This window comes from Sarcophilus harrisii, chromosome 2 (assembly GCF_902635505.1).
Source record: "Sarcophilus harrisii chromosome 2, mSarHar1.11, whole genome shotgun sequence".
NCBI classification, from domain to species: Eukaryota; Metazoa; Chordata; class Mammalia; order Dasyuromorphia; family Dasyuridae; genus Sarcophilus; species Sarcophilus harrisii.
The window spans coordinates 530,788,180-530,806,666 of record NC_045427.1 but is presented as its reverse complement, the minus strand read 5'-3'; the positions used below and the strand labels follow the sequence as shown (position 1 = coordinate 530,806,666).

Here is an 18,487-nt window from a genome sequence, read left to right as displayed (position 1 = left end):
TCTAGAAAAGGTGAATGCAGCTCACTAAAGAATTTCATTCTTTTTCATGTGTTGTTAAAAGCACTTATTGAACATTTCCTCATGGAAAAAGTATGTTGTGCAATAGTACTTTTAAAGGCAGCATTCTTCATTATTGTAGCAGGAGCTCCCAAGAAGAGTTTTATTCCAAATCAACAACCTGAATTTCAAAGGAGTAGAGAATGAATTTTTGGCATTCCTTTACCTTCGCTCACAGAACATTCTCTGAGGCGAAGGTACCACATTATCACTGAAAGGAAACTGTCTCTAAGGAGAAAAAGAGAATTGCTTCAATTTTTTAAAAAAGAAAATTTCTGCCTTATCTTTAAGGGCCATGCTGAGAGTGACACAAGTCTATTTATTATGGACTTATTGAGCTAAAAAAAAATTTCAAGGAGTCCTTATTTTTTTTTTCTCCTTGGAAAAATAAAAGCAGATGCAAAATTTCTGCTGAAATTCAAGTCTGTGATTCTCATAAATCTGGTTTAAGAACTTAGGACTAAGAGCTTTATGATGTTGTATCCTGAAATAATACAATTAAACAACCACATGACATTTTATTTTATGGTGGCCACGCAAGGATTCCTATTAATGATGTGATATTCAGCATGAGGGAGCCTAGTATGGAAATCTCCTTGACCAAAACATATACAATCTGTCAATGATTTAGTAGGTAAGTCTTAGAGAATTACTTGATATAGAAAGATATTAAGTGACTTTTGTAGCATGTCAGAGTGACATTTGAACTCAGTATTTCTTGATTTTAAATCTAACACTTTATTCACTCTCATAATGTTTTATAATTGATTGTGTTAATATTAATTAATAATAATTATATTATAATTATAATTAAGCATTCATTTTTAAACTCTTGATCTATACATTGCTAAGGAAACTCCCTGTACCATTGTAAATTATCACCTGTTCTTTAATTTAGATTCCCAGAGCCCAGAATTGCCTACAACACAGAGATGAAGTGATTTGCCTAGGGTCACATAATCATTGAATGCCAGAGGCTATCATTGAACCCAAGGTTTCTGGATACTGAGGCTTGTTCTCTACCTCCTGAGACATGACCTGCTTTTCCTATGGTGTCATCATGAGTGACATTTTGGTACAATGTTATTTTAATATTTGTCATCTCTACTTTTATTTTAGGTTCTGGGCTGGAATTTCCAGTTTTTCTTAGTGAATCCTTAGAAGTCCTGTGCCTCAATGACAATCAGCTTGATGTAGTCCCGCAGTCTGTCTGTCTATTGAAAAGCTTATCAGAACTCTACTTAGGAAAGTAAGTACAAATTGGAGAAAGCTGTATAACACCTACTCTATGACTTGCACATCCAGTGGTGCTGCCTTAATTAGCAAACCTCTTCCACTTTGTGGTGGCTCACAATTGCATAAATCAAAAATAAAAGCAGTTCTATTACCTGAAATAATCATGAGCTTTTATAATTCAAGTTGGATGGTTTCAAATGGTTTTTAATTTTGGGGGAAAAAATAGCATTTTGTAAAATGTAGCTCTTTTTATCCCCCCCATCTGAAGGTTTTATGAGGATTATTGGCCATTATGTGAAAGTTTGTAAAATTCTTCACACTTCAAAGTATATTTAGCACTTTAAATTTACTGCATCTATATTTGGAGTGCAAAGAATTTAGCAAACTTTCTTTTAATAGCTAATAATAATCCTCAATGCTTCCTTCAAAAGGGAGAGAAAAAGCCAAAATTTACAACTCCATTATCCTTTTCTCCTTAAAGAGAAAAAAAGGAGCCAAATTGATTTAAATATGATTAATAAAAATACAAAATTTGTTCACTGTTTATGATCTTCCAATGACACATTTTTGTAATCTTTTATGGTAATAAAATCAGAGGAAAATGAAACTTAGAGGAACACAGTTCTGAGACCCAAGGTTCCTAGAGGAAAAAAATTTCCATCTCTCTCACTGAATTTTTCCAAAAGGAAAGAGTTTAAAATAAGCAATGGAACACTAGAAAAATAGAACAAAGATTCAGGGCTTATGATGGAAACTGGAAACTTTAATTAGTAATGAATAAGACATAATCTTTGCCCAGTGGTCATCCCAGAATTGATTGTGTGTGTGTGTGTGTGTGTGTTTTCAGTAATCCAGGTCTTCGAGAGCTTCCTCCAGAACTTGGGCAGTTAGCCAATCTTTGGCAGCTAGATATAGAAGAACTGAATATCAGCAACATTCCAGCAGAGATTCAGAAAGAAGGTAGGCAATCTACTTACAGACTGCCAATATTCTGATTACATTATCTCCTTGAAAAAAAATGATTCCCCAAATTATAATGAGTACAGAGCAATTGTATAACAGATATTTAGTAATATCAGGACTCCATTAGAGTTCTGGTCTCATCAGTAGGATTATTTCCTTCAATTATTCACCTATCCATAGCTACACCTGTCCTTTGTGTGCTCCTTTTGTCCATATTCTTTCTGAGTCCACAAATAGGAGTTCAACTATCATTCATGGGGCAGCTTCCTCACTTTCAGGTATTAAAAAACCCTAATTTGGTTATTTATATGAATCATTCAGAAAATAAAATGACATAAGAATTTTTTCTTCTGGTTTTAAACCAATATAATTTGACCATAAACAGAAACTATGTTAATCATATATAAGAAAAATGTGTTACTTTTTCTTTGTGACTCACTGAAGACTTCATGAAATTCATCAGTGTTGTTTCTTCTATGTTATTCAACTGTAATGAGTATCATTTTTATATTTGAATTCAGTGAAAGTTTCCCTTATGAAGTTTTCTTTTTCTTCCCTCCCCCTACTCTCCAGTAGAATTTGAAAATACTGTTTGGATGTCAATGAGTATGTTTATTTGTTAACTATCTATTTTGTTGATTTTTTACCTGATGATTTTTTGTATAGGCCCCAAAACTATATTAGCTTACTTGAGAGCTCAACTTCGGAAAGCAGAAAAATGCAAGCTGATGAAAATGATTATTGTGGGTCCTCCACGACAAGGCAAGTCAACTCTCTTGGAGATTTTACAGACTGGGAGACACACACAGATGATGCACAGTGATGCCACTATCAGGACCACCAAATGGGAACTGCAGAAACCACCTGGACTAAAAGCAAAGGTCAATAATGGTTAGAATTAAAGGTTGATTTGGGTGGGAGGGAATTTCTCAGTTGGTTCTCTTCTCCAACACATCAGAGTTATTCTTAAATGTAAGTTTAGACATTGCCAAGGTGTCTCTCCTATGACACTCAATCCATTGTATACTTCGGTCAAATGGAATATTTCTCAAAGCAAATAACTTTCTTAATGTTCTTTCATTATCTCTCACTATAGGTGAAGCTGAAATTTAGTCAGTGAAATGGGCAAGTATCTGCCTGTATCATCATTTTTTATAAACAAACAAACAAACAAATGAAATTAAAACTAAATAATTAAATAATAAACAAAATAAATTCAGAAGATAAAAATAATAAATAAAATAGTAAAAATTAGTTTAAGGCCTGACTTTAATGTGTATGTTAGTAATCATACTCTTTATGCATTTTTAGTGTAATGCAGTTAAAAAAATTTTCTCAATACCACAACTTTTACATGTATTAAATAGATAATTGTATATATAAATATTTGTACATACATGTGTGAATGTATACTCATATGTATGCATACGTATGTTTGCCACTTTGAAGAGTAACTGAGAAAATTTTGTCCTGAAAATAACAGTGTAAGGAAGTTAGATTTATCTTACAGAGCTAATGGAGAAATAATAGTAACTGACATTTATGTAGCACTTACTATGTGCCAGACACTCTGCTCAGCACTTTACAGTGCTCACACTCTGGGAAGCAGGTGCTGTTATTTTCCCCATTTTACAATCAAAGCAACTGAGGCAAAGCTAAAGTGACTTGCCTAGGATCACACAGCAAGTAAGTGTCTGAGGCCTGATTTGAACTCACATCTTCTAGACTCCAGGCCCAGCACTGACATATCAGATTGCCCTGGGTATTGTCGTCCTTTTGTACTCCTAGAGATTCCAAGGCACCCATCTAGCACTTCATCGTGGAAAACCTTGAGTCTCCTGATGTACACATCTCGTTGGAATTTTCCAATAGTCATCCTCCCCAGAACATTCTTCAATGAATCATTCAATGGCAGAAAGAAGCCTTCCTTTATGCTGAGTCCTTCATGTAAAATTGCTTCTCTGATTGAAGAAATCTAGTTCAATCAATTAGGCATTTAAACTGAATTTCAGTTCTGACAAGGACACAGAGTCTAATCTTCACGAGAACAGAGTTCTATCACTGAGGGTCAAAATAGTCAAAACATTTTTTCTCCTGCTAATTAATACTGAAGCCTGTTCCCCCAGAGTAGCCAAGACATAAGCCTTAGCTAATTGGTATCAGAAAAGGACTTTGCAGTTTTTTAATGAAAGGAAGTTGTTTTTTCCCTAATGTAATCACATTTTGGATTCAGTCATTAACAATTACTTAATGCTATTATTATTCCTTTAACTGTGATTAAGAATTATTGGTCTTGAGGGCCCATTACTGGGTTACTCTCATTCAGAGTTTTCCTTACCCTTTTCTGTCACAAAAATGAAGCCTCCTCCCGTTTAATTAGAGGAAAAATCATGAATGCTTGAATAAACTGAACAGCTTGTTTCTTATAAAGCTGTGCTTGGCATTCCGTTGACCTTTGTAACATGAGGGCCTCTTAGTTGATTCTATAAAGATAGAGACTCAGATTGTGTCTTTGAGAAGTTACAGGGAGGACTGTAAGAATCTCTTTCTACAATCAGATGCCAGATACATAAACTTGGCCTGCGAAGCTAAAGCTGGATCTTCTCTATACAGTTCGTTTTCACGTGAGGAAAGCCCGGTTATCTCATGCTATTCCAGGCAGTCTAACATGCTAACTTGCGTTTGACCCTTGGTATGTCAGCAAAGGGTTTAGGAATCCCCAGAGATGGTGTTCACTGCTCTACAAAGTTTGGAAACCAGAATCTCTCCTCTGATCTTGCTTCCCTGTGAGGTTTAACATCAGTGACTGAATGCTAAAAAGTGATCTCAGCAATGGGATTTCCTCCAGCTGAATTTCTCAAAACCATTTTCAGCTGAGAATTAGATTTAAAAGTCCTCTCAAATCTGCTCAGGACTAAGGTCAATATAAAATCCCAGTGTCTCATTGAGGTTGCCAGTGTTATACATAGCAGACACCTTCCCCCCTTGTGGAATCTACTGGAAGACCACCAGTTTAAAAAAAAAAAAAGTACCATCTCTCTCATCATCGGGATGAATGGCTGGGCCCTTTTCCCACCCACTGATTACTGATTTCTGAGAGGAACAAAGAGAACATTGAAACTTTTTAAATGTCCTTTTTTTCTAAGCACCCAAGTCTTGAGTAATAAGTTCACCACAATCTCTGGGATTTACGGAAACAGTTTGTAAAAAATGGCTTTTTGTTATTGTTGTTCAAGTAGGTTGATTCTGTGGAGTTCAATGTTTGGGATATTGGTGGTCCAGCCAGCATGTCCACAGTCAATCAGTGTTTCTTCACAGACAAAGCCCTGTATGTAGTTGTTTGGAACTTAGCATTAGGAGAAGAAGCCGTTGCAAATCTTCAGTTCTGGCTGTTGAATATTGAGGTAAGAAGCCACTGTCACTTTCTTAAGAATCCAGAATATAAAATGGGACTGTGTTGTATCTCTTAGACCCATATCCATTTATTTCAGAAGCTATTTAAATTTGGGATGGCCTGGGCAGAAGATCTCAGAAATGTAACAACTAACTCCTGCTATTATTCAGTTGTAGCTGTTCCATACCCCTTCAGTACATGAAGGGAAAGGGAATAAGCATTCATTAAGAACCTATAATATACCAGTGTATTAAACACTTTACAAATATTATCTCATTTGATTTGATCCTTATACAAATCCTATGAGGAAAATCCCTATTTTACAGTTGAGGAAACTAAAGCAAGCAGAAGTTAAGTGACTTGCCCAATAGTACACAGCTAGCTACTATCCTGTATTTGAATTCAGGTCTTCCTAATTCCAGGCCCAACATCCTACCCTCTTCACCATCTAGTTGGATCCATCCAAGTGATATAATCTAAGGATATAATAATAGCAGACACTTATAGGCTTGCAAACAAACATTATTTCATGTGGACCCCACAGCAACCCTATGAAGTAGATACAATATACATGGTATGGACCCATTTTACAGAGAAGGAAATAAAGCCTCATAGAGAAGGTTACTTGCTTGTGGTTATATAAAGATAGAATATGAACCCAAATTTGTTCCTGACTCCATATTTAAGGGCTAGCTTAGGGTCCTCTGTGAGTCTTTGTTAATGTGCCATCTTGTCTGAGATTTATCATAAACACTTCTTTGGAAAAGCCTCTATTAGTGTTATGTGTTCTGTTAGTTATCACTTAGCATACAACAAGACCCAAAAGGACACCAAAAAATCAATTTTGATAAGAGAAAATCACAAAGTCTCAAATATGGAACACAAGCCTGAGTAGAGTAGCACCAAGAATCCAATCCTGTAGTAAGCAGTGATTGATGAGCTACATCACAACACCAGCCAGACAAAGTCAAGACTAGGATTGTGGAAATGAAATATCCAGAAGTTTTCTACCCCTTGTATCTCTGTTGTAATTGGCTGGATGTTTGTTCTTGAACATCACTTTCTGCCAATGAGCTTTTAAAAGAAATGTTTTAAACCAAAAGGGTCTTCACAATCGAGAAGCTATAAACAAGTTAAAAATCTTAAGAAATATTGGAACACTTAAGGAATTTAGTCCTTTGTTTTCTCTAAGCTGTGCATTTACCATCTTCTAAGTATTTTTTTGTTGTTGTTGTTGTTGTTTTTTGGGCCTGGGTTGCTTTTACTGTTGCTGTTCTTTTGCATCTGGGTCCATAAAAGGTGATACATCCATTTGGTTTTTCCCTTGCAGGCAAAGGCCCCAAACTCAGTAGTGCTAGTAGTAGGGACACACCTGGACTTAATCGAGACTAAATTTCGTGTTGAAAGGATTGCTACGCTGAGAGCATATGTGCTGGCACTTTGTCGATCTCCCTCAGGATCAAGAGCCACCGGTTTTCCAGATATCACCTTTAAACATTTACAGTGAGTGACTTTTGTCTTGTTCCTAATTCCAGGCCCAACATCCTACCCTCTTCACCATCTAACTTCCATCACTCCATTGTGTCCCTGGACATCTCCCAGTATGACTCTTGTTAAATGATCCTTCTGCCTCTCTATAAGCACACTCTTCATTCAGCAACTCACCTGAGTTCTGCAGAGCCTCTTGTCCTTTCTCTAGTACTAAACCTATATTCCACAGGATTTTGTAGAACAGGAATTGTTAGCTTTCCTTGGGTTGTGGACCTCTCTGATAGCTTAGTGAAGCCTATGAAATCATCTTCAGAATCATAGTTGTTATTGTTTTAAGAAAAAAGTAAAGAACACTAAAAGGTTAGTGAAAATAAAGATGTAATTTTTTTTCCCATCTAAGTTCATGAACTCCTTAAAATCTATCCACAGACCCCAGGTTAAGAACCTCTGTTTTCAAGGGTAGAAAATCTAGCTACTTTTGGGAAATTAGCCTCTAGGGACCTTAGGGAGGGAAAGATAAAGGGCCAGAGTTTGTCCTGCAGCAAAAAGGGGGCTTTGGGATCCCTCCTGAATTTTATGAATTTTTTGTAACTTCCTCAGCAAAGAGGCTGTCACTGTTCAAGATCCAGGGATGGCCAGGTTAATAATAAACATTCACCAGGTTCCTCCTAGAGCTTCCAGGAACCCCATTTCGCTGAATGGAAGTCTAATACAGACATTATATTGTGAACACTCCCTATCAGTTGGGGAATCTCTGTGAATTAACACAGAAAGTCCCTTATCACTGGCTGATACCTGAGGCTCTTTCCACTTGACCATTGATTAAAGCAGGTTTGACCCAAAGCTGCTGACACAAATCAAACTTCTTAAAATTTCCCTTCACCACATTTATTTGCTTTCCTGAGGGAGAAAAGATTTTGTGAGAATATATCTTTGTGCAGGGAAGTTATGTAGCTTTATTTCAGTGAAACAAACTTTTAAAACTGTATTGTGGAAGAAAGGGCAGCTGGGTGGGTATGCCTGATTTGGAGCAAGCAGGTTCTTCCTGGATGTCTGGGGTTACTTTTTTTTTTTTCCCACATGGAAACATTTCTTCACTTGTAAAGGCTATAAGTTTTTCTTGGAGTCGGAGAGAACAAAAGTCCATTTCATCTAAACTCCTGAGTCACATGAGAAGAGGCAATGGAACAGGATTAGTGCCTTTTTAAAAATCAAGTCACTCCCCCTTTTTACAAAACAAACAAAAAATCAAAAAAATGAAAACTCCTAAGCTAAAAATCAATTAAACATTAAGGTAAACAAAGGCCTATTGGCAACCGATCTCCCTTCTGCAAGCTTAGGTTCCTTTTGTAGGAATTCTATTAGGAGGAGAGAGCCTCCTTTTGGTGAGGAGGATGACTTGGGCCCCCTTCAGGAAATCCCAGGCCCCTGTCTCCTAGGATAAAATAGATTCTGTGTTGGCCAGAGAAGTATTGGCAGCCGCTTCCACCTCTCCCTAATGACAGATCCCTGCTTAGACTGTACCACATTCTTGGCACAGCCCCGGATTCCCTGCTGTAGATTTTCCTACTATGGAATTGAGTTCCATTTACTTGCAGTACACGTTGACTGGATAAAGAATACGGACTCTGGTTTTTGATGGGTCATATCTCCCCACCCCAGTCCTCCATGTCCCTCTCCTTTTCCCTCCCCTTCTCCTCCCTCCCCCCACTTCTCTTCCCACATAGGGAAAAGTTCCCTCCAGGTCAAGTAATTGAGACTATACAGTGCCTTGTTAAGAAACAAAGCAATGGAAATAATAATGCACTGAGGAGTTTAGTCTTCCTATGAGTAAATGCTACTCTTTTTTTTCCCCCTTTCCATTTGCAGTGAACTCTCTTGTAAAAGTCTGGAAGGCCATGAAGGACTCCGCCAGCTGATTTTTCACGTTACGTGTAACATGAAGGACACTGGCAGCACAATTGGCTTTCAGAAACTTGCAGGGAGACTGGTGTGTATTTCTCATCTCATTAAAAAATATCTTGTCCTGCCTGGCTCCTGTTGTTTGTAGATTTGCACATTTTCATTTTCTTGGCTATAAAATAATGTTTCCCATGTCACTTAGCTTACTCTCTATTGGTTCCTTGAGGGGTTGGGGAGGCAGAAAGGGAAAGCATGTTTTAGGGGAAAGTTTACTGACCAAATAGAGCTTCCATAAAGTCATAGAAGTTAGAACAGGGAAGGATTTCAAGACATCATCACATTCAGTCTTCTGCCTTTACTTCAGATAGAGAAGCTCACTGCTTCCATCACCACTATCCTCCACTTGAGTCTATGAGGAAATGCTCATTTTGTTTGGAGCTTATTAAATTCACAATGAAAAAAATAAAATAAAATGGGCAGAAATATTTGCATGTTGAATTTGTTGTATGACTAAAAAAAAAGCATAGTTTACATTGTGGCAAGTTGTAGTTTTATTTGCAATCCTGGGCTTTGTTCTAAAGTGTCTGTGGAAATGCTCATTTCATTTGCTGTCCATTAAGTTCAAAATAAAAAATAAATAAAATGGATAGAACAACCAACAAATCAACATTTTATTAAGTGCCTATTATGTTCTAGGCACTGTACTAAGTGCTGAAGATACAAAAAGAGGCAAAAGACAGGCCCTGCCCTCAAGAAGCTTACAATCTAATGATGGAAATAACACTCAAACTTTATTGGATAAATAGGAAATATTTAATAGGCACTAGAAGATGACATTCCAAGGCACTAGAATTAAGAGACGTTGGGGAGATGAGGGAGGTCCAGAGAGTTAATGATTTGTCTAAGATTCATAGTTAGTATGTAGCAGATTGAGGTCACAGCTAAATTAATTGGAAATGGTATGTTTCCCACAGTAACCTGGCAAGGCTTTTGTCTGACCTAATTCACAGATACCAAGGAGTTACCTCAGTCTCCAAGAAGCAGTCATAGCTGAGCAACAGAGACGAAATCAGGCAGATGATGTCCAGTATCTGACAGATAAACAGATAGAACAAATAATAGAACAAACCCCAGGAAATGACATCAATGACTATGAAGACTTACAATCTGGTAGGCTATGGAATTGGATCCTAAAATCTTGGAGGAAGCAACTGATGAATATTGTGACTGGGGGGAGGACAGGCTGGTGGGGAAACGTGCAGCTGTGATAGAAGGAGGTGCCCTAAGGGGAAGATGGGACTTCCTGCTATTGCACTTCAGTGAAACTTAATGATTACTTGGGGAATTAGAGTTTGAACTTGAGAGAAAATGTGAAAAAATTTTAAAGTGAGCCGATAGAACTGTCTGATAATATAAATAAAAACCTACCAAAGCCCAAGAGGAAATGAAATAGTAACAATAATAATAATCAGTTTTTACCTACTATCTTTTTAGCATATTATTTGCAAAGCTTTTTTTAAATTTTTTACAAATATCTCATTTTGTCCTCACAACCACCCTTATTATCCCTATTTTACAGATGAGAAAACTGATGCAGACAAGTTGGGTAACTTGCCTAGGATCATACAGCTAATAAATATCTAAGGCCCAATTTGAATTAATATCTTCTTAACCCCATGTCCAGGATTCTATCTGCTACGTCACCCAGCTACCTTTATGAGAGACCATGAAAAAAATCTTGAGAGCTATAGATTAATATAATGAGATGATATCTCAATCTATGACATTTGGAAGTATTTATCTTTACTATAAAATTAACTTGTTCATACATCCTCCTGTGAGGATTGCTCAGTTCAAGTTAAGTCCTCATTGTACAAGACACATGAGAGACAGCATGGCATAATGGTTCAAGAAATATCTGTGAAGTCAGGAAAAGTTGGAGTCAAGTGCTGTTTCTGACAAATATTGACTCTGAAATCCCGTGAAAGATTTCATCTCTCTGTGCTTTAGTTAGTTTTCTGAGACTCGTCAGGTGCAGACCAACAGTAGGAAAAAAATTTCCTCGTTGGGAGTTACTTCTCTACACCAATGAAATTGTGTGACTATTTTCTTTCTCTCCCCAAAAAATTTATGTGGGAGGTTCTGGGAATACAAAAATAAAAATAAAGAAATTTCCCTCTAATATCAGTATTTGGTTATCCTCTATCTTTCTTGGATTAGCTATCGGCTTCCTCATAGAAACAGGAACACTCCTACATTTCCCAGACACAAGCCATGGACTTAGAAACCTCTACTTCCTTGATCCAATCTGGTTATCAGAATGTCTGCAACGGATTTTTAACATTAAGAGCTCCAAGTCAGTGGCCAAGAATGGAGTGATTAAAGCAGAGGATCTCAGGATGCTATTAGTTGGAACAGGCTTCACTGAACAAACAGAAGAACAATATTTTCAATTTCTAGCCAAATTTGAAATTGCCTTGCCAGTTGCCAATGACAGGTAAGTTGATTTGGTATTTGGATGTTACTAATCAGGAGGGTGACAATAATTAAAACTGTAAGGAGGAGGGTCCAGGAAGTCTTTTAGCAATTGTGTCTGATAGATGATAATAACAGCTAGCATCTATATAGCATTGTAAACTTTTGAGAGTCCTTCCTATCAACTCTCTAATTTCTTTTTATAGTACTACCAATCACTCAATTCAAATTCTTGGATTTATCTTTTATTCTTTTTTCTTCTTCCTAACTTAACTTTACAAATATCTTATTTTATCTTCACAACAATGCTTGGAGGAAAGTGCTATTATTTTCTCATATTTTATCCTTTATAGACAAAGAGTAAGTGACTTTCCCAGTGTCACATATGTGACACTTTCAGTGTCTTTCCTACAATGCGATGGCCACATTTCTCAAAATGTGAAACTGTGTTCCCTTTAAAATTATCACTCTGAGACTATATTCCCTTTTAATCTGTAAAATTATCACTCTGAAATTGTGCCCCTTTTGATTTGAGGGATCAGGGTCTCCCAAGCCCCAAGAGTCTAGAGAGGGCCTATCCTCTCAGCATAAGACAAGCAACATTATTCAAGGGCAAATCAACTCCCGTTGATCTTTTGGAAAATCACATCCTTATTCAAGAAATTCTAAATTCCCATTCAATTGAGAATCCTGGTCTGATCAGCTCAAACTGCCCCCAGCCCCCTGCCAAGAGCTGCTCATAAAATAGGTTTCCTTTTATTCATTTCTTTGCAGAATGTCCAAAGTAGGACCCTGCCCACTGAAAAGGCATTCTCTTCTCAGTGCCAGCCTCCATTTCCCTAATTAGGACTTTGCCACTGAAGAAGTCAATTTTTTCTTGCTAAGCTGACTTCTTATCCAACAATAAATCTCCATTTTTACCATTAATATTTCAGGTTCATGAATTCTTTCATGAAGAACCTGCACCTCCAACCAAAAGGAGATTTCCACAATTTTCTGCACTGCCACTAACCTCATCACTTGTATTCCAACAGAACACAGTACAGCCTAGTAGGCTTATTTTTCTTGTGTTCTAGACACAAGATCTCTTTTAATGCTACATAGAATATTAGTCATTTTGGATGCATGAGCTACTGTTGACTTCTATTGACTAGACTTTATGACTCCCACATCTTTTTCTTTTGACTTATTGATCAGATACATTTTCCCTACCTTGTACTTATGAAATTGATTTTTTTAACACAAGGATAGTATCTTTTGTTTATCCTTCTAAAATCTTATTTTTTAGATTAGATACAGTATTCTAGCCTGCCAAGATCTATGTGGATTTTGTCATCCAGCATGTTAGCTTTATTTCCCAGATTTATATTATCCTCCAATTGATGTATGCCTTTCCCTATGCAACTGATAAAAATACGAACCTGTTTAGGGTTACAGTATTCACTTTATATTAGGGAAGAGGATGGATGAACAGGAAAGGGGACTAGTCAGATAATTCAATCATTGAAACTTGAGATGATAGGGATCAGAACAAGAGAGATTGCTTAGTATTATAATCATTCTCTTAAAGCATTTGAAATGTTGCCATATGAAATAGGATTAGACTTGTTTTGCCTGCCTTTAGAGGGGAAAACTTGGGGCAATAAGGAGTAGAAAAGATAATTCAAGTTTGATGTAAAGAATGACTTTTTGAATTACAAAAGTGATCCGAAAGTGAAAGGAGCAAACTCAAGACTTAAGTATGTTCCCTATTCCGGGAGGTCTGCCAGGGAAGACTAGGTGACCTTTTGTGGGGATGTTATTGAAGTGATCCTTGTTCAGTGTATCAAATTAACCAGGTCTCCTCTGAGATCTCATGATTCTCTGCAGTTGAGAAACCACCTTAATTGGAATCAAAAGATTGCCCTGCTCTATACTCCCTGCTTGACCTGGGCAAGACAGTTTATCACTCTGAATATCCATTTCCTTATCCATATAATGGAGGGAGAAGAAGTTGATGTGCCCTAAAAATCTTTCCAGCTCTTATCCCCCAGGGTGGCAAGAGTGGAATTGGAAAGGAAAAGAGATGAAGATGAAAGGCATTGTTGTTTATTGATTAGACATGAAGGGCAGAGGAAAGTGAGGAGGCAGAAACCTTCCTAATGTCTCTTCCAACTCTAAATTCCATTATCTTCCCAGTAACAATTGTCCATCATATTTCATTGACCTTCAAATTGCCTACATTTCTGGAATTATTTTTATAGATATCTTCCAAGGTTAATTTATTGGCTATCCAACAGGTTGTCCATTAGCTTTATGACACAAAATTGCTATATTGCTGTTTGCTGTTGTGTCCAAGTTTTTAGTACCTCTAATTGCTCCAAATCAAAGGTTGATAATATCTTGGTTTTTATAATATATTTGAAAACATAGGGTTTTTTCTGCTTTTCAGGACTTTACATTTCAGACAGGAGATAATTTACTTTCTAAAATATTTTAGGGAATCTTCTCATAAAAGGTTCTGTCACTTCATGTTGGGTATGATGTTGAAATTGAACTTCTTGAACTTTAATCAATCTTAAACCTTACAGTTTTTTAAGAGAATTCATTATTTCTCTCTATAAGAGCAAAGTTCAAGCCTCTTTATTAAAATTGTTATTATTTAAACACTACAAAGATGCATTGTTAACTTTCCATTGTATACTCCTTTTATTCAACTGTTTTTGTCTATCGCTATGTGACCCTATTTGGAACTTTTTTGGCAAAGATACTTGGCCATTTCCTTCTCCAGCTCATTTTACAGATGAAGAAATTTGAGACCAACAGAGTTAAGTGATTTGCTTAGGATCACATAGCTAATAAGTGTCTGAGGTGACATTTGAACCCAGGCAGATGAGTTTCCTGACTATAGACCCAGCACTCAGTGCACAGTGGCACCACATATGTAGCTGCTCTAAATATTACTAGAGGAAACTTATCCTTCCTCAGCCTTTTATAATGTAGTCTTACATACAGACACATAACAAATGATACCTTTTCAGCAGAGGTTCTTAAGGAAACAAAGTTCTCAACCATGTTCATCACAAAATGATGAAGATGAATTGACATAAATTCCTTAATGACATAACTTTGCAATGTTTTCATTATGATCATGTATTTTCTCAGGCTAAAAAAATAAAACTAAAAAGCCTTTTTATAGACTTTATCTTGCTGTTAGGACACATAAATTTGTCCTAAGTGACTAAAACAATAAATCGTTTTAAAGGAAAAATATTAGCTGTTACTATGTGTCTGTCCTGAGTGATTTTATATGTTTCTCAAACTTTCACAGTTATTATTTACTTCTGAGTCTCCGGGAATTAAGAGCTAGAAATGACCTTAAAGGTAACTTCCAACTTCCTTTTTTCACAAATAGGAAAACTGAGGCATACAGAAGTGAAATGATTTTTCTTCAGACATGGTATGGTGTAAGTGTCAATGCCATGATCTGAACCTGCCTCTTCTAGCTCCAAATCAGTGCTATTTCTATTACTTTTTGCCATAACTTCACTGTTGCTATTATAGCTTCATTGGCATTAAAAAGCCTTTGATCTCTAATCCATCTTAATGTCATATCTGATCACATTTTTCTAACTACAAATGCTTTCAGAATCCATTTTCTCCACATCACATTACTCTTACATGATGAATTTATCCACTAGAATCATTTATTTTCACTTGGAACTAAAAATAAGGAATGTAGTTGGTTTTCAGAAAGTCAGGCTTTATTACAAATAATAAAATTCCAACATCCCCATGATAGATGCTTTTTTGAAACACAAAACTTAGATGTCTAAAGTACAGCATGCTCTTGAAACCAGGCTGTTATCTAGAGTCAAGGCTACTGTAAAGATTTGGCTAAAATTTGATCTATCATATTTGATTTGTTTCAGTTACCTCTTACCCCATCTTCTTCCGGCCAAGCCGGGTTTAGATACCCATGGCTTGCGGCACCAGGCTGCGAACACGATTCAGAGGGTGTTTAAAATGAGTTTTGTACCCGTTGGCTTCTGGCAAAGGTTTATAGCTCGGATGTTAATTAGTTTGGCAGAAATGGATCTCCAGGTAAGTTGGTGTCCATCTGGAATAGAACATAAGGGAAGACTGGAGTTGTTTCATTGATGTTGCTGGATCTTAGTTTACTGCTTCCTGTTTTGAAAGTGTCCCCTTTTTTTGGTCTTGATAAGTACTCTGTCATTGCTGATGTGAACTTGGTAGTTCTGTCTAGTGATTACTTTTCTTTCCTACTGGTGTGATTCATTTGGCTGATTTCCATAAATCCCAAATCTACTGCCCCCCTGTCATTTTGTTAAGTCCTGATGGTTCATTAAGAACCCAGGATTTGGTCTATTAAGATGAAGATACTGCTTATGGTCACCAAGAATTGTTGTGGCTATATTTAGTGCTATTAAAAAGAATGATAGTTGTCAATTCAAGTTAATTTAATAAAAGATAATGGCCATTACATACTTTCTCCATGCAACACTAGTTGTTGAGTAATTCATATTACCATTAGAATTTTTCTTCCAAGTATAACTGTACTATTAAATTGTATTATCTTGATGTAGTTTTCTCTCCTTTTTGGGTCACTTCAAGGTATTTTCCACCCACTAGCCCACTGTTCTTTTCTGAAAAAGTTTTTTCCCCCTTCCAGTGGCTAAACCCATATATATTTACTACTCCTGTATTTCAAACCAAGATAGAAAAGAGGTGCTTTGTGATCTTCCAGGCTTGCTGAAGCATAAAGAAAATGAATATAAGAGCTAAGTTTGAAGATCATAAATTTTAACACATAGCTTTAACAGTGGGAGAAATGATCCATTTTTAATGCCTAGAGGGTAGACTGATTAAAAGAGCTCAATGTGAAAGAACATCTCTCTCCAGGTTTTTCCACATAGGCAAAGATTTTTAAATACCACTGACCTAATTTCAAACTCTTCTTTCCCATATTTCTTGTCCCACTTTAGAGTATTTGGTTTATAGGCTCTATGAGAGATGAACTGGATCTGATTTATTTCTTACCCAAAATAACCAGTTTCATCAATCAGGATGGTCAGGGGCTTCAACTTCATGCTATTCAAAGATCAGTTGAAAGAAGAGGGGGTATTTAAGTTAGAGAAGCAATGATTCAGGAACTGTGATAAATGCCTTCAATATTTAAAAGATAAGCATGTTGTAGAAGGGATTAGATTTGTTCTGTTGACTCCAGAAAGCCAGACTAGGAGCAATTCATGGGAGATACAAAGAGCAAAATTTAGTCTTCAGGTCAGGAAAAAACTTCCTAACAATTCAAGACATATCAAATGGGCTCCCTCGGCAATTAGTAGATTATCCCTCACTGGTCATCTTAAAGCAAAGGTTGAAGTAGCATTTGTTGGGCATGCTGGGTTTCTTCTTGTGAGCAAGACTAAATGCTTTTTTGACTTCTTTTCCAACTCTAATAATTATCACTTAATAAAATTTTATTTCATTGAATTGACCTGAATGTGGAGCTGTTCTGGTCAATGACCAAAACTTATCTAAAAACAGCTACAAAACAGAGACAAATTGTTGTGATATATAGACTCTATTTCAGTTTGGAAAGTAACAGAATATTGAAGCTAATACAATCAGTAAGCATCAGGCTTTCATCAAAAGTTCAGTCAATATTTATTGACAACCATCAACAAAATGATTTATTATGGAAATGTATTTCCATACTAGTTTAAGACAAAAAGTTACAACTCAGAGGTAAAATTATACAAGTGTGTCATTTTTCTTCATTTTTCAGCTTTTTGAAAACAAGAAGAATACCAAGAGCAGGAACAGAAAAATGACCATTTACAGTTTTATGGGCAGCCAGAGAAACCGTTGCAGCACATTTAGAGTGAAAAGAAACCAGACCATATATTGGCAAGAAGGTCTCCTGGTCACATTTGATGGTGGCTACCTCAGGTAATATGATTTAATGTTACCCAATATTGTTTGGCTTAAGTTAGGTGACATTATGAAAGTAATTAAAAGATGTGGGTGAAATAATAAACTTCTTTGTCCTGAAATTCTACAGTCACTGACTTTAAATCTCAAATTCTTCTGTTTTGGAATGTAGGTTTTACTAGCCAAATAGAATTTTGAGGGTATCCAACCAAAAAAATCTAAAAGGCTTTCCCAACACTGTCCAGTAGTAGACTTCTTCAATAGAAGTTCACTGACTCAGAGTAAAGGGAAATGAGAGGGGTCATATAATTAAAAAAAAAAAAGATAAAAATTACTTAAATCAGAGGAACATAGGGTAAATCTATTTCTCTGATCACCCCATCATTTATGCCATTTCACTATGCCTTTATATTCAAAAAAGCATGCCCCCAAGACAGAATTTGAAAGTTAGAAAGAACCTTATAGGCCATCAATCTCATGTATCCCATATCCAATAGGAACCTCTGTAATAACATACAGCTAGTTATCTGGCTACTGCTTGACGACTCCCAGTGAACAACACTGAAAGCATCCTTTCCTACTTTTGGACAATTCTGATTATTAGGTAAAGTTAGAAGGTCTCAAAGTTGAAAGAAGATGAGTCTAGTGAGAAGAACTGCCTCCCACAACCCCTGAAAACAAAGGAAAAAAAAAGGATGGTCATTAAAGCAATTTTTAATGCACAGAATAGAATAGACTTTTTCTGACATGAAATCTGTTTGCCACCCATTGTTCCTTAGTCTGCTTTCTAGGTCCCAACAGAATAAATCTAATTCTTCTTTTTCATCACAGCAATACTTTTTCAAATCCTTGAAGATAACTATTCTGTATTCTCTGAGCCTTCTCTTCTTTACCCTTCAATGTCCTACTTTCTTTAACCAGTCTCTCTATAATATGAATTCAAGGCCCTCCACCATTCTGTTTACTCTCTTCTCAATGTTCTTCAGGTTTATCAGTGTCCTTAAACAGTAACCCTGTGGACTGAAAACAACACTT

The 18,487-nt window shown here is 36.4% G+C and overlaps 1 protein-coding gene across 2 annotated transcripts in view; it reads left to right on the top strand.

Moving 5' to 3' along the window:
* Nucleotides 1-18,487, top strand: part of LRRK1 (leucine rich repeat kinase 1) — a 150,210-nt gene that overhangs the window by 93,576 nt on the left and 38,147 nt on the right. For both annotated transcript variants that reach the window (XM_031955484.1, XM_031955485.1), the window contains exons 13-22: nt 1,177-1,306; nt 2,141-2,253; nt 2,923-3,137; nt 5,496-5,660; nt 6,981-7,153; nt 9,011-9,131; nt 10,054-10,213; nt 11,264-11,540; nt 15,430-15,601; nt 17,307-17,470. In XM_031955484.1, the coding sequence (XP_031811344.1) occupies nt 1,177-1,306; nt 2,141-2,253; nt 2,923-3,137; nt 5,496-5,660; nt 6,981-7,153; nt 9,011-9,131; nt 10,054-10,213; nt 11,264-11,540; nt 15,430-15,601; nt 17,307-17,470 (1,690 nt within the window). The remainder of the gene's footprint in view (nt 1-1,176; nt 1,307-2,140; nt 2,254-2,922; nt 3,138-5,495; nt 5,661-6,980; nt 7,154-9,010; nt 9,132-10,053; nt 10,214-11,263; nt 11,541-15,429; nt 15,602-17,306; nt 17,471-18,487) is intronic.